The sequence below is a fragment of the Helobdella robusta genome (genome assembly GCF_000326865.2).
Source record: "Helobdella robusta unplaced genomic scaffold HELROscaffold_21, whole genome shotgun sequence".
Lineage (NCBI taxonomy): Eukaryota > Metazoa > Annelida > Clitellata > Rhynchobdellida > Glossiphoniidae > Helobdella > Helobdella robusta.
The window spans coordinates 2526594-2554514 of NW_008704124.1; the positions used below are offsets into that span (position 1 = coordinate 2526594).

At 30.0% G+C, this 27921-nt stretch overlaps 1 protein-coding gene across 1 annotated transcript; it reads left to right on the forward strand.

Annotated features, from left to right (window-relative positions):
* Positions 1–4012: 4012 nt before the first annotated feature.
* Positions 4013–4917, forward strand: HELRODRAFT_171773 (hypothetical protein; the record flags this gene model as incomplete). Its single annotated transcript, XM_009018449.1, has 2 exons — positions 4013–4499; positions 4667–4917. The coding sequence occupies 2 exons, from the start codon at positions 4013–4015 to the stop codon at positions 4915–4917; spliced, it is 738 nt and encodes a 245-aa protein (XP_009016697.1).
* Positions 4918–27921: the final 23004 nt, after the last annotated feature.

The window sequence follows — 27921 nt, forward strand, 5'->3', positions numbered from 1 at the left end:
CTTCAGTGCCGGTTTGCCAGCTTGATTTATACAGTTTCTTTAAACAAAGCAAAGTTGTTTCTTTAGCAAAATGAGTTTCTTAGTTGTCGTAGTTTTCATTTTTGTTGTTGTCATTCCTTTGTTCTTCATTGTTGTTAAAGTTAGTATTAGGGCGTCCAGTTGGTAATGATGTAATTATTCTTTATTGGATGTTCATTTGGGCTTTATTGAGCTTTGAATATTTATTGGGCTTTGGGCTATACCTATTAGGATAGCTTCGGCAATTATTAAATTTTTGTGTTGGTGTTTTGATAAGTTAATCATTTTGTGTTGATGTCAAAAAATTGGCGGATTGTTGGAGCTGCAATTGTTGATTGCAAGTTAGATATGATGGCTCCTCTTTGTGTTCGTCGTAACACCAACATACGAATGTTGTTGACGCGCCTATCTGCATAATGAATTTGGATGACAACAGTTTAATTAAATTTTCAGAAAAATTCTAGTAGGGAAAATCGGAAAAACAAACTTTAATTATATATATATATATATATATATATATATATATATGTTGGTAATAGACCATAATTTTTACAATATTCTATAAATTCTAGTACAGCATTTCGCATCTGCGTAGAAAACAATGAAGTTTCAAAAATGTTCGAAGAAGACTTATGACCCGAACATGCGATCATACGCGACTGGATTTTCATCGTCAAACCAAGTAACGCTATCGAAAACAACAACAACAACAAACATGGCTAGAAATAATACAAGTTCCGTTGACTTTATTTTGAATTCGAGTAATTTATTTCACAGCAGTGAGTATTTTTCTGTTCCTGATTTTTCCTCTTTATTTAATGAAGACAATATAACTATCAAAAACTGCTTTTCTATTTTGCATGTAAACACAAGAAGCATATTCAACAAAATAAGCGATTTTCAGTTACTTTTGTCTAATTTGAATTATTTATTTTCTGTTCTTGCTATCACAGAAACTTGGCTAACTGCTGATTTGTCTAAATTAATTGATTTAGATAATTATGATTTCATAGATCTCCCACGTAAAAATAAATTGGGTGGGGAGTTGGATTTTTTGTTAAAAAAAACATTGAGTATTCAAAAAAATATGAATTTTTCGATGAAAATATTTGCGAATTGCTCAACATAGATGTTCAACTGAACATCTATGTTGTCAATATTACTTTAATTTACAGACCCCCTAAATCCAACTTAAATTTATTCTTTGACTTTCTATCAAACTTTTGCAAAAACAATGTATCAAATTTTTCATATATTATTGGCGATTTTAATATAAACTTGAACTCCTCGAATCATAGTAAAAACAGTTTTGAAAACATTCTTTATTCTCACAATTATCACTCGCTAATTGATCAACCGACTCGCGTGTCCAAAACAACTTCCACATTAATAAATAATATATTTACCAATATTTTCTCAGATCACCTAAATGGCATTTTAATGGTGGATCTATCAGATCACTATCCCATATTTTCATTTAATTTAAAACAAACATCATTTTCTAAGAAAGATGACATCTTAGTAGCAAGGAAATTTTCATCTAATACAATAAAAGCTATTAAAGAATCATTAATGGTAGAAAACTGGGACTCCGTTTTTAATGAATCTGATATTAACATATGCTATAATAACTTCAATTCTACATTTTTAAATATACTAAATCATCATGCTCCACCAACAGTAATTAAAAATAAAAAAATTAAAAAAAGTTGGATTACTAAAGATAAATTAAATTTATCTAAACACGTTTATAAATTATTTAAAAAGTATAAAAAAAATCCAAGCGACAATAATTTAATAAAATATAAAAAGTTTCGAAATTTTTTAACATCTACTAAAAGATCAGCTCAAAAAATTTTTTATGAAAATCACTTTTATTTGGCCAAAAATAATTCTAAATATAAATGGAAAATAATTAAAGACATTTTAAAAACAAATAAGTCGAAAAATCTAATTGAGAAAATTAAAATTGCTGATGAATTTATTACTGATAAACTTGAAATATCTAATGCCTTCAATGATAATTTTATTAATTTGGTTAGTTCTTGTCGAAACACATTCTCTGTTGACTCCTTGAATAAACTAAAAAATTTTATAGATCCCGTTCTATCATCTTTTTTTCTTGAACCTACCAATAGGTCAGAAGTTATTCAAATAATAAATTCGCTTAAGCCCAAAATGTCAACTTCTGATGATGAACTTAACTCATTCATAGTTAAAACTTTCAAAAACGAAATTTTATCTCCACTTACTCATATTTTCAACATTTCTCTCAAACAAGGTATTTTTCCATCAAGCTTTAAACTCTCAAAAATTGTTCCTATCATGAAAAAAATGACCCCTATAACTTAAATAATTACAGACCAATTTCTTTATTATCACCTTTATACAAAGTATTAGAAAAACTGGTTTACAAACGCTTATTTTCTTTTCTTATGAAAAACAATGTTCTCTCTGAAAACCAGTACGGATTCAGAGCCCACCATTCATGTGAACTAGCCATTCTAGAATTGGTTCAAAATATATTGACCAACATGAGTTCACGTAGGCTTACTCTTGGAATATTCCTCGATCTTACAAAGGCATTTGATCTGATTGATCACGATATTTTGTTAAATAAACTCAACCATTACGAGATTCGTGGTATTACAAATCAATGGTTTGAGAGTTATATCTCGGGTAGAAAGCAATATGTTTTTGTGAATGATGTTAAATCTGGGACGCGTGAAGTTTCGTGTGGAGTCCCGCAAGGGTCTGTATTAGGCCCTTTGCTTTTTTGGATTTATATAAATGACATTGCCTACTTATCAAAAAAGATGAATTGTATTCTTTACGCTGATGATTCAAACATTTTTTATTCTTCTGATGACCTTAAACGAGATTTAGATGTCATAAATAATGAACTCAAATTATTCGAGGATTGGTTCTCAATGAACAAACTCATGGTTAATTCATCCAAATCGGCCTATGTTATATTTGGACCAAAGATTTTAACCAATAGTTTCTCGGACTTGGACCTTGTGTTCAGCAATGTGAAATTAAACAGAACCAATCAAGTTGTTTTTTTGGGTTTAGTTCTGCAAGATAATTTGTCTTACAGTTATGACATTGAAAATCTTAAATCAAAAATCAATAAATTCATAGGTGTACTTTATAAAATCAAAAATAAGATTAATTCCACAATATTAAAAGATTTGTATTATAGCTTTATATACCCTTATATTCATTATTGCGTGTTCATATGGAGAAATAGCCCTGCTTATCAGCTAGATCCCCTGTTAAAATGTCAAAAACGTTTTATAAGAATTTTATTCGATTTAAAATTTAATGACCACACCTCTAATTATTTTCAGATTGCAAAACTACTTTCAATAAAACAAATTTATTACACATGCATCTCAATATTTATATTTAAACTTATTAACAACTTAATTCCAAAAAATTTTAATAATTTGTTTATTTATAGTAACACAATCCAGTTAAAACACACAAGGGTTTACGGAAAATTCATCGTGGAAAATTCATCGTGGGAAAATTTATCGTGGAAAATTCATCGCGGGAAAATTCATCGTGGGGTAAAATTCATCGTTGGGTAAAATTCATCGTGGAAAATTCATCGTGGAAAAATTCATCGTGGGGTAAAATTCATCGTGGAAAAATTCATCGTGGTGGGGTAAAATTCACCATGGAGTGAAATTCATCGTATATATCGTATATAACATATAACGTATATAATATATACGTATAATATACAAATTATACTGTATTGGAGGTTATATCAATAGGCAACGTATAGCATCCATGCTTATTAATACTATCATTTGTATACCCTTAGTATGGTATATAAAATAGAAAATATATACAAAGGTGGACCGCGGACGTCGGACGTGTCTGAGTAAGTTAAGTAAAAGTCTATAATAAAATACTGTATGTGAAGTGTGTCAGAAATGAGGAAGTAGTTTTTGCATCACGATTCGCTAATCTTTGTGTAAAAATGTCACTAGAATTCGTGTACAGTGAAAAAGGAAAAAGAAAATTAATTGACTCAGGTCACTTGTTCGTAAAAGATGCGGCTACAGAAGAAAAAACTTTCTGGAAATGTGATCAATATCAAAATCTTGTATGTCGGGCACGTTTGCATACTCGTCATGACAAAATTGTAAAGAGAGTCGGTGAACATAACCACGCAGGAAATGCTGCTCGGGTCGAAGTTGTTAAGGTTGTGAATCAAATGAAAAATGATGCTAGGGAAACGCAGGATGTTCCTCAACGAATTATCACCAATTCTTTTATTAGCCTTTCTCAGGCGGCTTCTGGCCTAATGCCAAATATTTCTATACTTAAAAAGGCTATTCGAAATACCAGGCGTCTTGCTGATCGTGCACCACCGAATCCAAATTCTTTGGTGGACCTAGTCATCCCTAATGACTATCAAATTACACACCATGATGATCAATTTCTTATGTTTGATAGCAATGATGGTCTTAACCAGTGGAAGCTCAATCTGTTTTAGACTATTTTGAGGACACTTGGATTGGAAGACCTAATCGGCGTCAACAACGCAGACCTCCACGTTTTGCATACGACCTGTGAAACTGCTACAATGCTGCTCTCAATGGCTTGCCAAAAACTAACAATTTCTGCGAAGGGTGGCACAGAGCCTTTAGTGAGCTAATTGGAGCTAGCCATCCAACAGTATGGAAATTCATTTCATCCTTGAAAGACGAACAAGCTTTAAATGAAGGAAAAATAGAACAGTATGTTGCTGGTGCCAATCCGCCTCCAAGCAAAAAGGTTTATCGAGACACGGCAGTTCGAATTAAACGTATAGTACAAGATTACGATAACCGTGATAGAATGGATTATCTTCGTGGATTGGCCCATAATTTTAACTTCTAGGCGCATCTCTCTTGACATACTTGCAAATTTTCATTGACATGGTTGAATTTCATTGACATTTTCATTGACATGATTTCATTGACATGGCTGCAAAATAAACACATTTTTGAGTTGAGTTGTTTTAAATTTCATTACAGAAAAGGTTAAGGATAGAAAAGTCCTCAAACTACGTATTTATAATCTACAACATTCATGGGGTGTGTAAGGTGTGTAATTGCAAAAACTGTTTTTCACAATAAATTTTACCCCACTATGAATTTTCCCCCTCGAAGAATTTTCCCCCACGATAAATTTTCCCACGATGAATTTTCCCCCACGATGAATTTTCCCACGATGAATTTTCCCCCACGATGAATTTTCCCACGATGAATTTGCCACGATGAATTTTCCACGATGAATTTTCCGGACACCACACACAAGACATACCTCAACATTTTATATTGAAAAAAACAGGTTGAAACTTATCAATAGTAGCATAAGAGTCGTCGGACCTAAGACGTGGAACAAATTATCTGAATATTTGAAAGAAGCAAAATCCGTTGTAAAATTTAAAAAAGACATCAAATCCTACTTTTTAACATTTAAACCCCTTTAATTTTTTGTGTGGGCTCAAGTACGTGTGTATGTGTACGTGTGTGTATATGTGTGTGCGTGTGTGAATATGTGTGTGCGTGTGTGTATATATATATATATATATGTGTGTGTGTGAATAAGTATGTTTTACGTGGGTCTATATATATATTTGTGTTTCAATAATTACAAACGACATTCTGATAAAAATGTAAAAGAGTTGATTACTTATTAATTATGATTCCATTTTTGGTTTTTTAGGATTTGTAATATGAATGTGAGTTTACATGCACTAAAATATTTAAAATATGCTCTCCTTTTTACAATTGTCACTGGTGATCATTACAAGAAAACCATGTTTTCTTTTCGATTTCCAGATCATTTTTTTTCATTGATATCATTTTTTTTATTTCTTTGTTTTGATTTGATGAAATAAAAAATGTCAAATGTCAAATATATATATATATATATATATATATATATATATATATATATATATATATATATATATATATATGCATGTGTGTGAGTGCGTGTGTATATGTATCGTGTATATCAACTTATTATTTGAAGATTTATAATTACATTGTCGTCCTACATTGCTAAATCAATTACACGAAAGCACTGAAGCACACGTATTATATTGGAGCTTCATAATGAAGACCGTTCATATGTGTCTTGTGTTTGCTCGGTGTTCCACATATATTAATTATAATATATTATTAAATTAATATATATGCAGTGATCACTACAAGCCATATATTTTAATTATAATAATATGAACAGTAAAGGCCAATAAGTGGAATAATAAAGTGAACTATTCAACAATTTTCAACTCACATTTTTATTTTAAATTAATTAAATTAGTCAATTTTAGTAAATTTATTTGAAATTCTTGAGAATTCAGTCAAATTTTTAAAGTGTGTTTAATTTTATCATATAGCATTATATTACTATTACATTGTACATTTGTAGAGTCCCTCTATCCTGAGTTATTTTAAGAGGCGCTAATTGTACGTATTTATTTAAGATTTTTAAACGATTTTTTAGCTTGCTGTCACTTTGTCAGTCAGAAACACGCGATCCAAGAGTTGGAGAAATGTTTTCGATGTTGGAATCAAAAAAAATTTTTAGCTAAGGAGTTGTATGGTGGAAACAATGTTTTCTTCTATGGACAAAATAGACTGCATCATCTTTCCTATATCATTTAAAATTACTATCTAAATATAAAAATAAATGCTTTTAATTTATTAATTGAAACAAGATATTTTGAATACTGATAAAAGCTTCAAATAAAAAAATTTAATCGATATTAAAAACACAAATGTGAAACAGCACAATTCATTCATTATTAATAACAGAAAAGTTTGAAAAACATATAAAAAAACAAATGTATCTAATTTTAGATATAAATGAAATTAATTATTGTTTATCCCGTTAGCTCAGTCGGTAGAAGTTCCATGTATCACGTTGTTAATGCGTGATTGAACTGGTTCAAATACTCTCTTTCCAAATCTTAAAAGAATATCATGCGCCATGCTTGCATGATGCGTGCTTGCGTGTGCCTACATAATGCGTGGTGGGGATGTTGTAACTCTTGTGGCACGAAAGTTTAATTATAGATTGCGCGTGTTTGAGCTGCATAATGAAAACAAAAAAAAAAAATAAAAAAACATTCAAAAACATGGTAGATTGGAATGTCAAAATATAAATAATGTATGAAATACTATTGTATCGGGAAAAATATTGAGATTATATAAAATTGTGCTTTTTGAGGTTTTTACTGTTGATAATACAAATTTTTCAAAAACTGAACTACTAAAAAATTACAATTATTATTATTATAATATTTAATTTGTTTGCGCGTTTTTAAAAGCATGACACTTCAAAGCGCGAAGCCTAGGGTGACTGCACCAGTTCGCAACTCTTCCTTCAAAGCAGCCTCTGTTGACATACTTCCAAATGTTTACTTCACGACTCCGTGCACATTCAAATAATATTTGTTCTATATAACATGTCCACTCCATGAATATTTGTACATTTTTTTTAACATTTCCGAAAGCTTTGCCGGTTTTAGAGTTTTCGAACAAAATCTATTTAACATGCTTTTATATTGTCAGTGTAAATCCACCAATAAATTTATTGAGCCTGAAAAAACTTGAACAATGAACATCTTTTCACAGAATGGGATAGATAGATCTGATTTGGTTTCTATGTTTTAACAGCCTCAAAACTTGCAACTTATATATTTTAAGGGACACATTTTACGCATAATGTGTTAAAATTATTTGTGCAACTTAACAGGAGTAATTTTATAAATTTTCAATAAATTGAATGCTTAATTTTTTTAAAGCATGATTCTGCAGTTGTATGTCGTACATCTTCATGTGAATATGTTTAACTACGGATTATACATTTCTCTATAAATATTTTACATATACAATTATACAGTAAATGTATATCATACATCACTTTGTAAATGTATATCAAAAATTCTCCTGATCCTCCTATAAATGAAAGCCACACATCTTCTCAGTGCCTGACTGAAAAGGTGGATGTCTCAAGTTCCGTGTTGGTGGGAGGTCCATTTTAATCGATGTGTGTAATATTCAGTGTTGGGAGATTTTAGCCGGAGCCGGCTTTCTTGACCCACACATTCGTTTTAACCATTAAATGTTGTCCTCAGGTTGTATCTTTTTTGGATAAATACAATGCCTCTACATTTTTTTCAATCACTGCTGATGAGCGATAGACCAAGATAACCACTAAGTTTGAAAAAAGGCGCAGTCGTTTTGTAGAGAGCAGCTGATGCAAGATGGATCCAATCAAGAAAAAATAACAGTTTTTTTGAGTTTGGGTTGTTAAACAATGTGGGCCAATAAAGGGTTGTTTCGGGGGCCAATGAATCAAAGTGTTAGTTTCTGGGGCCATTAAATGCATTTTGACTAGAGCCCAAAAAGGTCTTAATCCAGTACTGGTTCCTGCTTCATGGATGTTCTCAATAAGTTTACGATTAATTTGATTTTAGAAGACAAAAGCTCCTCGCGGCAGTTTGTCACCTTCGAAGTTAGAGCTATCTCACATTTTTTCATGATAAACTTGAACACGAGCATTTCGGTGCTAATATCTATCCGCTCTTTATATATATATATATATATATATATATATATATATATATATATATATATATATATATATACGCAAATGTCACAGACAGACATATCTCATCGATAATTTATTCGATCAAGTTACTCTGCTTTAGTCTTTAGCTCATCTGAAGACAGTTCGTTTAAACGGCTAAAGAAGCCTGATATGTCATTTGTATGATTGAAGACGTCGGTCAAGAGAAAAAATAAAAACTGATCAATGATTGGTAAGAAAGTTTCTGTTTTCTGTTCATACATCCTTATCCAAATGTTTATCATACATATTTTGGGAAATGTATATCGTATACCCTCATGTAAATGTACAGTAGGATAATTTTTCCTATAATCATCTATTATACATTTTTCTGTAATTGTATATCATTCACTATTCTATAACTAAATGTTTGCCATTCATCTCCCTATAAGTATATATCCTACATGTAACTTCCTGTAAATGTATGTCATGCAATGCAGGAAAGATGACTAGCGGACAGTTGTATGGAAAGATACGTGTAAAGTGTACAGAGCGTTCAATGCGTACATGAATCACATTGACATTACGTTAGTGCAATAAGTTTTTCCCTTTAGAATGCATGCCATTGTTTTCATGGAATATTTAACGGTAATGTTTGCAGAGGCAACAGTTTATGGTGACATTTAAAATATTGCTCCGCTCGTGAGTTAGTGCTGTCCAAAGTAATGATGTTTTGTTTTGTATCATCTAGTAGTCTCGTCGTTATATTTATATATATATATATATATATATATATATATATATATCTACATATATATATACATTATACTTATATAGAGTATTGTATGAATTCTACTAAATTGTTGGCATTAATCAATTTAAAGTTTTGTCTTTTCAGTTTTTTTTATTAGAATTTTCTGGAAATTTTTCAATTTATTGAAAATAGAATTATAATCCAAATTCATCATAAATATTTTATAAAATTCAATAAATAAAATAATTTAATAAACATCCAACCAAGAATGATTACATCATTACCAACTCGACGCCTTATTACTAACTTCAACAACAATGAACAACAAAGATAGACAAAAAAAAGATGAAGAATACAACACCAACTAAGAAACTTACTTTGCTAAAGATATATCTTATCTTTGTTTAAAGAAACTATATAAACCAAACCTGCAATAAAAATGATTTGTGAAAAATCGAAATAAGGCATGCTGTGATTTGTGATTTTCATCAATAATCATAATTATATATATATATATATATATATATATATATTTATATATATATATAAATTATTTTAGTTTAGGTGAACTGAAATATGAAATACAAATAGATTATTTAATCAGTTACAAACTATTGATTTGTGCAGGCACTGTGTGTTCACTCAGATACTTATTATTATAAAGTTATATAAAACTTGACGACTGTTGAAGGATAGAGAGACTAACAAAAACATTTCAGCAGACGTTCTCTGGTGAAGCGCAACTCACGCTTCGGCTCTCTTTCTGCGTATTTAGGCAACGAAAGAAAATTTTATCGCAAATGTGATGTGCTTACTCATTGTGCATTGGACGATTTTTGGTCTGGTTATTATTTATTTGTGAAATTGGTTGCTCATCTGTAAAATACTGAAATTTAAAAAAGGGCAAAATTTTTTTTTAGTAAAAAACGCCAAATAGCAAATTATAGGAATAATTGACGTTTTTACCAAAATGTTTCATCTATTAGCAATAATTGCAGTGTTGCAAACTGATTTGGTGGAATGTAACGATAAAGAAACGAAATATCAAAAAGTCAAGTTTTTTAATGTCAGTCATAACTATTTACTACACGATCACAAACAAAGTTTAATTGAAAAATACCAAAAAGCATTGCTTAATAACCCGAGCAACAACAACACCAACAACAGTAACAAAAACATTCTCAATCACAGCAAGGACGCCAACAACATTAGCAAGAAAAACGAATTTTTGAGCCATCCACGTAATAAATCAAAATATTCGGTTAGCCTAAATCAACTTTTTAAGTCAAAATGTTCCTCTAGAAATGCTCATAAGGATGAACTATTGAACGACGTCCTGGCGAACAGGTTGCAGCAACTGTATGGAGATGTCTACGTTGAGCATCTCCTCAACATTCTTCAGGTAAGATTTTTTTAATTCATCTTGTTTTATGATTTTATTTTATTTTGAACTTTAAAAAAATGTACTATGACAATGTATGGATGAAATAAAATTTTTTAATATATTACAAAGATTTAAGTTTGATGTTTAAAAGAATGTTTTTTTCATCTTTTCCAATATGTGAGACATCATTATAAATGAATCAATGAAACGATTCTTTTGATAAAAAATTACAATTTAAGTTTATATGTTTACTGAAATGCACAATTAAAAACATCATAAGTGTTTGCAATAAGTAACAATAATACATGTGTAGTAAGGACCAGATTAAACCTTCAGCAGGCCCTTTACGAAATATCAACCAAAGCAAGATATTAACAATAACTTGCTTTTTTGTTATTTGTTATGTTTCAATTATGCAATTGTTTTCGTTATTCTGATTCATAAATTAAAAAAAAGTTATTTCAGATTTTCGGCACGCAGAAATATTTAATAATATATCACAAAAATTGTTAAATAGAAAACAAACTTTTTGCAAAAGAATTTTACGGATATTAAAGACTTTTTAAATTGGAAAACATTCTTCTTCTGCAGCGTCACTTTCAGACATTAACTTTACTTTTAATTAACTTTTTACAAATGTTTCAACTGTAGGAATAAAAATGTAAAACTATTAATTTTCGCAAAAGATATAAACCACTTGGGTTTTTAAAACTTCACATTTTTTACCGTTGAGATACTGTAACCCCAAGGTAAAAATTTTAGTAAATTTTAAGCATATTTTTCTCAAGCTCCTGTGTAATTTGTTATATTTTTAGAGTCTATAAATAATTCATACAATGAGACTCCGTTTTTTCTGAACTACATGAATGTATTAATTTTGAAATGTTTTTGGCTTGTTATAACCCTCTGTCTCTGAATCCCATGAAAATATTTTCCGATTTATTTATTTATTTTCATTTTTGTGAACATTGTTGACAAAAAATGAATTTTAAAGAATTAATTAGAAAAATAATTGGTGAGTTTTTTTAATTCATCGCGTCTACCTTCTAAATCTTCCACGTGTTCTCACAAACCTAGTTAAGTTTGCTCGGGCGTGTAATTTTGTGGTTGTTGGCTTAATAATTATCGAATTGAAAGGTTTATTAAAAACTGCAATTTCGTGTGGTTCGGTAACAAATCTAGGCAGCGCTTTTGTCCTTTTCCATTTAGTTTTTCATTGTACAGATGGGACACGCTTATGACACCTACAATCTTACAATCCTCTTTTTCATTATCGGTGTCGGAAAACACAAAATTATAAAATTGAGACGAGAACCATCACAAACCACAGGCTTGAGATATTTGGCTATATGTAAAAATTTAAAAAGATTATGTACAGATAAGTTTGAAATAATTTGGAATATTTTGTGTAATAATGACAAATGTTCATTTAAATAATTTAATATGAACCAACTTGAACTATGAAATTTTGTTTGAAAAATGAGTGGACACACACATACACACACCACACAGACATACACTCACACACACGCGCACACAATTAAAATGAGTGGTGACACACACACACGCACGCACGCAGCACGTACACACACACACATACACACACATCACATCAAATTCTTCAGTGGATGCCTTGCCTCTACAAAACAGAAATAAAAATTTTTAAGAATTTCCAACTGTTTTCTCAGCCCATCTTGCATGTGTTAATGTTTTTGAGAAGCCAGTGTAAATATATTTTACGGAGAAGCTTCGTAGATATTAAACATGACTTTTTGAAAAATTAACAATTATTTGCAGACAGTTACTTTCGATTAAAAAGCAAGACAACTTACGAACTTACCTTGCGAATAAGTGTCGAGAAACCACACATATTTTTGCATCGATACGACTTATGAATTATTGCAAAAACTTGCTCCAGCCAGATAAAGATTACATTTTGAAGAAAGTGCATGCATACATTATACTACACACAGTCTTTCCCGGCGTTTCTTTCATCATTTTTCAAACTGGTCCAACTGAAATAAAGTTCTCTCGCGATTTGAATTTTCTATTGAATTAATTTATTCACATAATATCTATTCAGAAACAAAAAAGTCAGAAAATTTTGCATAAATTTAATATGCTAAATACAATTTTTAAACTACCGTATTTGAAAAAATATACCGTAGCATCGTATATATCATCATATTATACACGGCTTGCAAAATCAAAAAGAACTTGATTTACTACTTGCACATCTTTGCACACATGGTTAACTTTGGTTTTTAAGACAAAGTTTCACAGTATACGAAAAATATTAATTCTCTTACTCATGAACAGTTACGTAACAAAAAATGGATATTAAAAAAATTTTAAAACAAAGTCATTTACGAAAGTTGAAAGCTTTTGGTATAATTTTACTTCTTTTTAACGGAGACCGGACTCAATTTAATTTTCAAGTAAAAGCTAAATTATAACGAGATTTTTTTTCTAAGCATTGAGAAGCGAATTGTTTTCATTCATCGGAACGTATTGATTTTATTCACAGCATGATTCCCAGCACATTAAACAACAATCTCGTTCGGTTACATGCAAAGCGTAATGGCGCCACGTATGCTTTTTGACGTAGCTGATATTAAATTATAACTGGAGGTGTGTCTTGGAAAGTCATTACATGTCAATAACCGCAAAGTAGATGAGAATGAAAGCACAAAAAACTCTTCACAATTTTCGCAAGCGTTCGGTCAATGTTAACGGAGAATAATAAATATGATCTTGCACCATCCCTTGTCATTGAATGTAATGGAATGTGCTCGGAATGTTCTCTCCAAGTTTTGTTTGCTGTACATGCAAAGTTTGGACCAAAATTGCCCCACATTTAACCAATGATATTCATTGCATTATTATTATTATCATTATTAAGTATTATATTTTATTTATGCATGTTTTTGGAAAGAAATAAAATATGTTCCCATTATACCGTGTAATTGATGAGAACTTAATTCATTTATAGTAAGATTTTTTTAATAAGAAACGATTGCATTCACCACAAGGTTCCGAGAAATTTTTTTTTTCAATTGCTAAATATTTTTCATATTTTTTTTATAAAAAGTATATATTATATTATGTTGTATTATATATTAAAAACAAATACATTTGTATTTATATAATTTATATTACGTTAATATATCGAACATTCTATATAGAATAATAATATATGTTTATGCAATAATTATTATATACACTCTGTGTGTGTATGTGTGTTTGTTTGTGTGTTTGTGTTTGTGTGTATATACCAATATATACCAATGAGTATATAATAATAATAATAATTATTATTTTTTTTTGTTTGCTTATATCGCGCTTATTCAACATAAGCATGAAAGAAAAAAATTATATTATAAATGCTTGGCCATCTGGTGAGTCAAAACAAGATAGCTTTTAGCTCTCGGCGCAAATCTTCTAAGGCTAAGTCCAAGCTGTCCAAAAAAATGCAGAAGCTCATTCTAAAACTGCGGACCAACAACAGCGAAACTTCATTTGCCAGCCAGCAGACTGACGAGTTTGAGGAACAACAATAACAATATAACAGCAACGGCAACGGCAACAGAACAAAAATTTATCCAAACCGGTTTATAGTGGTCGGGTTCATGCTGAGTTTACTCGACTGTTGACTTGTCCCAATTGGTAAAAACTTTGTTTATTCGTGTTCAGTTCCTATTCGGCACCATCAAATAATCAACCCCCATCGAGCAACAAACCAACCTTTTTTTAAATTGTCAAGCAACATAGCAATAATACTGCTTGCAATAATCTGTATGCCATCAGCAAACACATGATATTTAAAACCAAATTTGCAAACAGCATCAGCAACGTCAGAAATATACAACAAAAACAGCCACGGACCCAGCACTAAACCCTGCGGAACTCCGACAGCACTTCATTAACAGCAGATTTGACATCATTAAAAACATCATACCTGACAACCCAAACCGACAACGAAGTCTTTAAAAAAGCCACGATCAGCACAATCAAATGACGCACTCTTATCTGGAAATGCAACAGTCAACACATCAATGCAACTTATCATCATCAACAACAAACAAGTCTGACATCACATGTTTACAGTTTCTGTAGAATGGAATTAACAATACGCAGATTGACGTATTGACACAAGATCGTTCTGAAATACATGAGACAGTAGTCGATTCGCAACTTTAAATAGGAAAAAAAAATGATTTGATACCGGCTGATTTGTTTTTTTAACAGTGAATGACAACCGTATGTTTAAAAGCAGACAAAAAAGCAAGCTCAATTTTTCAAGCATATAGTATAAAAAGAAGTCAAAAATGGAACAAACAACTGAAAAAACTTTTTAAAAACAAGCGTCTGCAGCAAATCAAGATGACAAGACTTAGATTGTAGACTCATGATTGTTTCAATAAGCTTTCCAATGACCAGCCTTAGAAAGAAGAAAAACTCCTGGGTTTATCCGAAAAACAAAATAAAAAACCGATAATAGTTAACAGCCGATGTTTGGCAAAAACAAAAAATTTTTCCTTGAAGAACGCATCTACATCAAATGCTGCGTATTGGAAGGCCTTGTATGAAACAATACTTCTCTTTAAAAATAAGGTCTCATTGTTAATAATAATTAATTTAATCATGCACTAAAATGTGAAAGATTGGAAATGACAATTATACCTCTTTGTTCTAAGCAAAAAATCTTCAAAAAGTTCATCGCAAAACACGATTAAACTCTGTAGCAAACATTAACGTTGGTTCACGCCCATCAAAGTACTCGAAGATAATGGCAAACGTCACATAAAAAATTCTTTCATATCAGCAACGTCAAAAAATGCCTGTCGGCTAACACTGTCCATCATTTAAAGATGTTAAATGTCGAAAGTCATTGCTCATGAAAAAAAATAAAAATAATTTCATGACCGATTGTGATCCATCGTCAACATCCTTTACACTTTCTGTCGAATGTTAATTCAACAATTTTGATCGTCAGTGGTAATTATTGGCCTAAATTTGTATGCTTGTTGGAGATTGAAAGTTCAGCAACAACAATCGAAATGAGCTGAAGCCATCAGCTACATGAAAAATCGGAGATGGCCTGATAAAATTAGTTTTGACATTAATTAGAAAGTGCTATTGAAAAATTTTGTTTATAAGAAGCGCTATAAAAAATGTTGTTATATATACATATGTAGAATAATTTCACACATATATAATAACTTGCGATAGTATTTTACTAAAGTTGCGTCAAAAATCATCGTTTAGTCTAGATCACCAGACGAATCGAAAATTTTGGCGAAAATGATTCTCTCTCCAACGTAAAACATTCAAGCACGTTTAAAATGTGCCTCATATGTTATCAAAAATTTGAAAATGATCAGCGTCAACGTTACTTCCTGCTACCCCACATTCGAAAAAGAAAAAAAGAAACGACGGCGATTACAAACCCGTCATCAGCCAACCGCCCACTTCATGCAGACTCTGCCTCGATGCCAACTACTCTGACATGATCGTCAAGAAAAATTTTGGCCTGAGCAGGTTAGGATCATAGGATGGTCTTTCACCGACAACAACATTGTCAAATGATGTCCGTCCATCGCATCAATTAAGCACATGTGGAAAAAGATGATGTACGCAATTTTGCATTTATAATATATATGGATGGCACTTTTGAAAAATCTAAAAATATTCCAATAGTCATAATAATAAAATATTAATAATAATATAAATTTGTATTTATATTATTTAAATTAAACCATTCGATGACTTGTAAAGCACTTTTTATATAAAAAAAGGTTATCCTGAAGCGCCGAAACTATTTGTTTTGTTACATTATAACAAATGTTAACACGGCATAAAAAACTTTCTTTCTAAACTGCGATAAAGAAAAACTGGTTGATGTGAAAAACTTGGTTTAGTTGGACCGCTTATAAAATGGTTTTTTATTATCGGCTTAATTAGAAATTGCAGAAAAAAACGTTATGGAAAATTATAGAATTTTTCATATGTATAATAGCTTTTTTTATTTTTTTATATTATTATTTTATTATATTATTATAATTTTTGAATTGAAAATAAATTGATTAATTTGGAGGGGTTTATTGACTGGTCAAAAAGATTTCATATAACATCAAGATAAATCGATGATCAAAATATCAAACAGTATAACAAATATTTTGTCGTAAAACTGAGACGGCTCAAATAAAATTAGCTTTCTACAGTTTGTTATTGTGAACTACAACATTCACCTTTTGTCACTGTCAGCCGAACCTTTCAGAAGTCACATCAGCCGTCCGTCACATTTGACTGTTGGCATCTAATTGACAAACTTTCGTTACAAATTTTGTTTGGAATAATAGCAATAATAAAAATAACAGAAATAATAATAATAATAAACAATAGTTTTTGCATATTCTATAATAAATATCATTAAAATAAAATGTCTCTTTTTTTATCATCCAATAGTAAAATCAGCGGGTTATGCGTTCAAATATTTACAATAATAAACTTGCTAATAATATAATGTTTTCAACTATTTTAAAATAAAAGTTGGCAACATTGTAATAAGTTACCTCTATCTGTTGTTACTTTAGCAAATTTATGACAAGCAACAATTTTTTGAGTTTTTTTTAAAAACGTAAAATTATTTGGAAAACATACGTTACAGCGTCGACCATTTTTTTAAAAGTTAAAATTGCAACAAAAAACCGATGACATGATATGGAGACATAAACAAAGAATGCTATGAAGCAATAATAACTTGATGGGAAATAAGCGCCTAACAAAAATTATTCAGCGAAGCAGAAATACTTTCAAATTATTTTTACTACCAGTATTCAAACAAATCATTAACATTTTGCAAGTGTTTTCGGTGCAATTTCAAAAATTAAAAATTAATTCATGTCTTACAGCGTACAAATTTGATCCTGAAATTTATGACAACATCGGTAATTCCAAGCGATTTGTGTAGAAAAAGTATAACTATAACATAAAAAATAAAAACCTTCACATAAAATGATCATCTGAGGTTTGTAAATCGAATAAATTACCAGTAGGAAGTCGATGATGTTCATTTAAGATTAAAAACAGGGGAGAGGGAGCGAAATAGCCACTTAAAGATACATTGGAAATGGTTTTGCAAAGTTGCGTTTGATACGTTTTTGAGTTTTGAATAACAAACAAATTGTTTACATTTCTTTTTCGTTTATCACTCGGCTTCTTCAGTGGAATTAAATAACTTTGCTGCTTTGAGACCTACGGCTCTTTTCAATGATTTCTATAATTGCTTTTGAAATTTGAAAAATTTTTGAACGTTGCGCAACGTTTTTTTTCTTAGTATAGTTTAGACTTTTTTCTGAATACTTTATAGGAAATTTTTTAACGACTTTTATATTAAACAGCCAATCACACTTTAGTAACTTTCTAACATTTCTTGAGCAGTTACTGATGACATTCTCAAATAAAATCAAATGATAACTTGCTGAGAGGTTTGTAAGAGAACACCCACACAGTAATTTGGTAAATATATCTTTGAGATTTTAACAAAAATCTGGTAAGGGAAATTCAAACATTCTCATGAACGAGTATAGCAAAGCACGTTAATTTGACACATCAGAATCTCTATAGGATAACATAAAAATCTCTATAGGATAACATTTGAATAACCAATCATTTTTCTTCATGCTTTAATTATTATTAACTATTTTTTTAAAGTTTGAAATATAGTTTGGTTCTAAAGCTTAGAGCATAGAGTAAACAGATAACTTTTCTGAGAACCCGAGATAAATTACTTTAAAATTAAAAACATAAAATTTGCAGGGCAGGTCTGCCAGTTTCAATTCACTGGTGGACGGTCAACTCTTTAGTATCCGCTGTGTAAATAGACAATGGAATAAATAAATGAATCATGAGCATGCATTCAGTTACGATTGCAAATTAGAACAGAGAGCTTTTTGCAAAGAAAATTTATTCCGTTATCATTAAAAATTAGTGTTTTTATAATTTTATTTACATTTCCTTACTACCATCAATTTTGCTACTGTGATTTGAATTATATAGTTTGCCATGTTTTACTCCCTAAGTTTCGAAATATCAAAATTTTGAATTTATTTTGTCAATTTCATTCAATTTGATAATTTATTTCCTTCATATTCATTCATAAACTGTATTACCGTCAAACCATTTTTAGTTTTTCCTATTCTAATAATTTGCCAGAATCTTGTTTTGTTGTTTTATTCTTATTCAATCAAAAAAAAACTTGCTAAGTATTTTAATAAATTACTTGCATTGGAATGGTTTTGAAAAAGTAATATTTGCACATATTTGCAGAATTGTTATATTTCGTACGATAATTACAGTATTTTTGCATTCAAAAATCATGTGGCAAATAGTTAATTTAGGTTGACATAAGTCGCATACTGGTGGAGACATTTTTTAAGTATATATTGAAGACCTATGAAAAATTGTAAAAATAAAATATGCCTTAATTAAATAAACAGGAAGTAAGAGTGACGTCAGATAAATGTGCGCTCAAAAAATTAATTCATTTTAATTTTTGTCAAAATTAACTTGTTTTAAATTCAGATTTTATAACAAGAGACGACAATAAATAAAACTTGCTTAAAATGTTTTTTAAATTAGTTTTTTTAATACCTAGCAAACATTTTGTAGTGTATAATGTTCACAATCAAAAGCTCAGCAATGCAATGTCGCAGTGTAAATATTCAGCTTGTCATGGAGAGCCTGCATGCTTGGGATGCTTTAATGGCGCGATAAAAAGAAGCCTTCTCAGGGATAATGCAATAGTAATTATTGTCGTATTAAGAATGATTTTAATTATCAGAAGAAATTGTATTGTTATTGTTACAGTTATGAGCACCATAACGCGGCCGAGCATGATTGCTCTTACGATGAATAACGACGGAAACATGTTTGCATTTATTATCAATAGATAATTTAATTAAATAAGATGATAATATACATCTTAATTTATAATATATATATATATATATATATATATATATATATATATGTAGTTGATGTGCTATATATACAAAAACCCATTTTGTACTATTTACGCTGCAATGATAAGGGCAGTTCATTCGTCAATAGCTTATTTATTTTATAGTATGCAAAAAATGGTTTTTCAACTTTTGAATTTTTTTTCATTTAAATATTCAAAGTTAAACAATGATAAAAGAATTTTAGAAGCATCAAAAAACGTAACTTCAAGTTGAACAACGTCGAAAATATGAAGTAATATATATAATGGATTAAGACTATTAGAAATGCAATTATTGATTAAAATCACAGCATGTTCCGCTTTAGATTCCTGTTCAATTTTTTAATTTTTCTAACGGTACATCGTATATCATTGTCAAAACTAAAATTAATAGGAACTAGGCAAATCTTGGACAGCAATGTTGAAATCTTAAATTACAATAACAACAATTACAATTCACGATAAGCCGAGTCAATACTAGCAGGACGCAGACATCCGATAATAAATATTCAACAACGTGCAATTGGAATCCTTCCCATAATAAGTTTAGAAACAGAGGAATCATCGGTAATGATGACACGTAAAAGTGTCATATTGCCCGAAGTTGAAGATCATATGACCGTTAAGAATTTACATTAAACAAACGTAGAATTAACATTGTAGAGACACAGTATATATGTACTTGAACATACGGCCACATACACAACATTTTAGTTCGAACACCGAAAATGGTATAGGAATACCGAAAGAAGCATTTTGTTCTATCATGCTGACAATGATTTACGATCTACTGTTAGAAAAATTGAAAAGTTAAACAGGAAGCTAACTAACGCGGAACATGCAATGCTGCAACTATTGATGAAAATCACAGCATGTTCAGCGTTAGTTAGCTTACTAACGTGGAACATGCCATATATATATATATATATATATATATATATATATATATATTGAAACTTTCAAGATTTTATTATATATATATATATATGCCATATATATATATATATATATATATATATATATATATTGAAACTTTCAAGATTTTATTATATATATATATATATATATAATACATATATATAATTAGGGTTGAAACTGTCGTATATACAATTGTTAAGAAATATTACTGCATTTTTAGCCTTGATCAGTTTCTGGTTCAGTTTTTCAATATTTTGTATCATATTTTGTTCATTGTTTTTTAACTTATTTATATAGAAAAAAAAGTTTTAACTAATTTTTATTCATTTTAATTTTATACAGAAAAGCTTTTTTTCGGTAATCCTTTACAATTTTCAATGAAGTATGATATCAATTGTTGGTTGTATTTTATATATACTTCCTGGGCGTTCCCACTTTATTGGCTCCAAGAGATCACTTTGGGTTAATCCATTTTTTTTCTTTATTAGTAGTTTCTTCGTCGGATGCAAAATTACTGCATTTTGTTGAATATTTGTTACAGAGTTCTCTTTATTTGTATTTTAAATAAATAAAGTAGGAACGCACAGATATAAGTGTATATAACATACAACCAATAGTTGCGAACCCGGCTCCTCTTTGTGTTGTGTATGAATGAATTGTGAGATGTCTTGATAGTGAAGTGGTCGTAACACCAATATACGGATGCTGTTGACGCGCACAGTCGTCAATAGGGCATTTAAATTCATGATTTCGCTTTAAAGAAGAATTGTCTTTAAGAGTGCAGTTGTTCTTTAGATTTGCCAACTTTAAATTGATTAATGCCAACAATTCGGTAGAATTCGTATATATATATATATATATATATATATATATATATATACATATATATATACACGAAAAAAAAGGTTTATATATATATATACACATACAAATATGTATATCTGATATATATATATATATATATAAATATACTCGGCGTTAGTTAACTCAATATATATATCTATGTATATATTTGACGTTAGTTAACTCAATATATATATCTATGTATATATTTGACGTTAGTCAACTCAATATATATATATACATTAATATATATATATATATATTAAATACATATATACATACATATATGTATATCTGATAAATAAATCAATCAGTCTGTTTCTCAAACGCCATTTCCCCGATGTGCAAGATCGCTCCTCAATGAATTTTCAAACAGATGGTCCTTGAGATACGTTCTTCCTAAGTGGAAAAGTAGTTAGAGAAGGAGGTAGAAACTTCCAAAAAAAAGTGTCAAAAAAAGCAAAAGCAGATTTATCATAAGAGTGTTTAACCGTAGTTAAAAATTTAGAACGAAAAGACGATTTTAAACCGGGTGTCCAGGTTAAACTAATATATCTGATCAGTACTTACAAAATAATTCAGATTGAGACTTGTGGGTACATAAAATGTGCAAATTATATAAACTTTATTATTCGACATTTTATACGTAGCCAATGCAATAGAATTCACTTACTCAGAAGAAAAAATCAAGAAACCATCCAAATTATAAAAAAAATCCCCGAGAACCGTGCCGCCACCACGCTAAACATAAACCAAACCTATCTCGTATATAATAGAGATCTTGTGCTTCAACGATTTAATTTTTCGCGCTTCAGTAATAAGTGATTTTCATTATCATCAGCTCAAATTTGTAATGCTTTGTCTGAAAAAATATAAAAAATTCAACGACACAAGCCGACTGTTGTTCAAGAAATGTTTGAAACACCATTTGTTCTGCAATCCACAGTGAATGTTTTCACAGGCGCTACTAATCATTATAAAGGTAAATATAAATTAAATACCCAAAATTTTTCATTTCAAATCAAACGTCATAATAAAGTTTTACAATAAAATAATACGATGTCACGGACCTTAACACCATCTTGAATATTCAATGACAACTGAAGGGTTCAACCCATTCAGTTACTTTTTGATGCCGTCGTCTTTGAAGGTCCAATCTCTGACTAGTTCGTCGTCGGATATATATTAATATATGATATATATGCAATTATTGGGAAAATTCACAGCATGTTCAGCGTTGATTAGCTTCCTGTTTAATTTTTCTAACGGTAGATCGTAAATCATTGTCAAATTTTTTGAGTTCAAAACTAAAATTTTCATTTATTTTAAGCATAATAGAACAAAAAGCTTTTTTTGGTATTCCTAAACCATTTTTGGTGTTCAAATTGGCTTAACGTGATTGTATTTAAGGCCACCTGAAACCAACTTTGCAGCCCAATTTTGAACCAACTGCAGTCTAGACATATTTACACCAGACAAGCCGTAATATAGACTATTGCAATAGTTTATTTTTGAGTGAATAAATGAATAAAAAAGACATTAAAGAGTGTGCTTGTTTAAAGTTCGTTTGATACGCCTAAGCCTACGCAATTGTCCAGAGCATTCTTTCGAAATTGCCCTAGTATGGACGTTAAGAGACATATTATCAGGTAGCGTTCAGATGTGCAAAGTTCAATGTCAGAATCACCAAATCAATGTTCATTTTTTCAATTGCTGCCTAGTGTCACCGGTAAAAACAGAGTTTTTGATTGATTTAATTTAAGCCTATTTGCCATCATGCACTCATTAATTTCCGAGAGACATGATCTGAGTCTTCAGACAAGATTATCAAAACGACAAAGGGGGGCACTAGCACTAGCTGAATATCATCGGCAAAACCGTGATGTTCGAACTAATATCGGTCAATGATTTTGAAAACATCTGCAGTGTACAACATGTGTCAAGTAGAATCTGAACAGAATCAGACAGAAAGATATGACTCAATCCATTGAAGGACAACACCCTATAATGAATATTGGAGCTTGCGTAAAAGTAATGAGTGATCGACACAATCAAAGCCAATGCTTTTATCTAAAAGATCAAGCAACGACACCTTCTGAGCATCTGTGAACGAATACAAATTATGGAATGGAACTGACGATAACCAGATTGGTAAATCGGAAAAAGATTAGATTGGTAAATCGGAAAAAGATTATTAGTGTTCAAGTGAGTGACAAGTTGCTGAAAGACTTTGCGATCGACAACTTTAGACAAAAACACAAGGTTCGACACAGGCCGATAACTTGAAAATTCATTTTGGTTCAATGTACTATTTTCATTTTTTAAAAGCTAATGGAAACGAGCCAGATAGAAGGCACAGGTTGATAAAAAAGGTGAAAAATTGCAGAAACAGATCAATATGCTACTCAATAATCTGTTTAGGTAAACAATCAAAGAAGCATGATTTAATAGGCGCGTCAAGTATAATTTTTTAATATAATCACTAGAACAAGTTGAAAAGCTAGAAAATGATAAAATTTCATGTAAATAGCAAAAAGTAAGAAACGATCCGAAAGAGTCGCGTGTCGCATTGCGAACCAAAGCAATGTTTTTGCTGAAAAATCAAGAAAAGTCTGAAGCATTAAATTCGACCCCGGAAAGATCAGCACGATCTTTTCAATGTAATTTGTTAATATTACACCAAAGAAGTCTAGGTCGATTATTGCATGAAGAAACGACATCTTTCCAATAATCAATTTTTTAATAGCAAATAGAGTACTCATTTCAATAAGAACATGCCGCCAGGCCTGTTTATTTTTGTAAACAGGGTCGGCTTTAAATAGCCCTTCAAACTTGCTGCAGAACCTTTTTTCGCTCTGCAGTCACCGTCAAACCATGGAACAAAAGGGATCCCTCGGTGATTGACAGAGTGCTGTGGAGCACATATTATATATATATATATATAATATATATATATATATATATTTATGTATATATATATATATATATTTATATATATTTATTTATTTCAATACACAGACCAGGAGCCCATTATGGAAGATTATATATATATATATATATATATATATATATATATATATATATATATATATATATATATATATATATATTGTCGGTAGTGAGGTAACTTGCAACTGGTAGTGAGGTAATCTCTTCCTCTATCTTTCTCAGGGAATTTTTTTATGGTCCGACAATAATTTTTTGTATATTTTTATCGTGATTTCGACCAGTCCTGTGTGGCACTGGGCTTTTTCGAATTATATGATTTTACTGAGTAACACACGAACGCGTAAAATATTCGATAACAATTTTATTAATCGACAGAAGTAAATGAAAAGGAATTGAACTAACTGAACTCTAGAATAATGTTAAAAATAATGTTAATGAACAAACTGGAATACAGGAATTAGAACTTCTTCTTGTTGGATCGGGCAACTTGGGATGTGTTTCTTGCCGTTCAATCGTACAACCTCGACATGTGTGACCGATGTTGGTATCGATACAACTCCGAGATATAAATAAAATGAATGCAGAAAAATTACAAAAAATCAGAGCCTATGGAAATTCCAAGCTGCGTGCGAAACTATACCAATGAATATAGAATCCAGCAAAGAACCCTATTTACGATGCTAGTTGCCAATTTTACAACACCAAAGTTAATTTTCATAATTTTCATAACAATTTAAAAAAAAACTGACTTGATTAGAAGAACTTTCGCAACTTAAAATATAATAAAAAAAAACTAATTATTGAATACGCTGGTTTTGAAGATGAAATTTTTATTAATTTTTCTTAATTTTAAAATAATCATTCCCAATTATCAATTTCTCAAGTTACGTTCGCGTGTTATTTTAAATTGTAATGTGATGTATCTATTTTAAAAACTCGGTTGGTAAATTTTTCAAAAACTTTCTAATGTACCTTACAATGATAATACCGGTTCAAAAACAATTTCATCAATGACGTTACAAGCAGCGGCTGAATCACTGTCCGTATAATCAGCATTGAATTAGGGTTATTAGTGCAGTAATGCTTTTTTATTTACTTCTTCTGTCACGAAAGAATCGCCTTTTATATCTAATAACCTTGCATTAGCGCTCTGATTATTACCAAATTGAAAAACAATTAACAGTTAAAAAAATTAAATTGAAAGTAATTTAACTGGATATTTTTAAACTGGATTTTAATATTCGTCTTTGAAAAATTTAATAAACGGTAATTAAAATCGTTATAATTGCAATTTAAAATAAAAATCTTAATTCAAAGTTTTCACCGCTTATTGGTATCACACTTTGCAGTCGTTAAAAGGCGTAACAAAATTATAAAATATTGCCAAGTTAATGGATTAAAATATTTAACAAATTGATGATACTCAAAGACTATTAAAAAATTTAGCAAGCATATTTCATGTTTGAAATGTTCAAACTATTAGTTGTAGGAGCTTATCGATTTTTAATTTCCTGAAATGTTTTTACGTAAAAAATGTATTTGATACGCACAAACTTTATTTAGAATTAACCAGTATGAGAACCGTACAGTATGAGAAAAGTACAAAGATGATGCAATATTGAAAATTGATGAGAACATAGCAGTTGATGTGCTGATGGGAGTTGATGCAAGTATGGAAAGTATGGGATGATTGGAGTTGATGCCTTTTCTATCAAATTGCTTGCTGTATCAATGTTCCATCTAATCCCCTCCTCTGGACACTGCCATTTATTAAGGCTGTTTGCTCTTTGGTGCTTGACGTTTTATGTTAGAAATATTTCAAGTTTAAATTTTCAAAAATTGTTAAAAAATATCGAACACTTAAATGCATTTTAGATTTATTTCTTAATCAAATTATGCCTTAAACATTAAACAACACGAAAAAACATCCTTACGAGATAAAAAAACTTTTAGACTTACTTTATTTTATTGCTTTAGGCTAAAACATTTTCACTAAGACTTAAACAATCAAGTAAACAACAGATCGGCGGATTTACATTAGTCTGAACAATTTCTAAAATGCAATCAAGATTGAGATTTGATTAGATACAAAAATTAATCGTCAAGTTAGTATAAAAGAATTTGAAATTATTTTCAAAATAAAATTATTGAAAATTAAGATGTAATTTATTCATCTTCGATCAAAACAAAAACATTTATTTTAAATGAAAACGAGACAATTAGTTTAAATAAACATTAAATGCATGTTTGGAACAAAGTTAAGCTTCACGAACGACCAGAGAATTATTATATATACAATTCTTTTTTATTAATATCCGCCTACAAGTTTAAAGCACGTTACTGGATATTTTCGATCACTCTTGTACATGAACATGGAAGAACAACAACACTAAGCAGAATTCAAAATGAACTTTGAAATATTAAAGTCCGTAACGACTCGCAATAAATATTTAATTTTTTAAGAACGGTCACACAAATATTACATTTTTTACATTTTGAATTTATTCATAAAATTTTTTTTCATAAAAACGGTATGAATCAATAAAAAAATTCATTCATCAAATCATGTTTGAAATTATTATTGATTTGTTGAGGCACTAACATAGGTAGTAGAGACATTTTATCGTTTGAAGCGGTTGAAATGGCCTGCTATATTCAGAGATCATATCAAACTCATGCTTGCCAAATATCATGTATACACCATCATATTAAACTCTTATATTATACCTCTCATTGTTGTGCACATATTACATCATTACTCCTATAACGTATATATTGAACTTCTATATTGTTATTTTTATTATGCATATATTACACTTTCATGTGGCATTTTTATATTACCAAGACATGCTGCATGTTACACTTCTTCATCACATTATGGTGCAGTATAAAATGTTCTTTGAACATATGAAGCTCGATCGGATTTCCTTATAAAATAGATGGTTTCAAGATAAAATAAATTAGAATAACAATTGTTTCATGTGTCAATCTTGCGGGAATGTGTTTGATTTTATCATTGAGAGTTTGAGACATTAAAATCCTTTGCAGTGCATTGAAATGATAATATTTTAATATGTGCATCAGATTGAAGAGCGTGTTATGTTGTCAAAATTTTGAGTGTAATTAGTTCAAGTTGTAAACTGTTGATAAAAAATTTCAAATATTAAAAGTATAATAAAAAGTACTTACCGTTGAAATTTGAGTAATATGGTGGTACGTCTAGAACTGAATGTTCAACTTCAAAGCATTAGTTTATTATAATTTTAATTTAATTGTAATAAAGCCACACACACTAGATATTTTCAATTGTTCTTTTACAATGCATAGTCAAAACGATGGATTTTTATTTGTTTTTTCGTATTAATTTCATATAAAAGCACTTGAGTCTAATACATTTTGTTTTCGGCTTGTTTTAAATAGCAGTAGAATTGACGGCAGGTTAACGTCTAAAAGTGTTGAAAT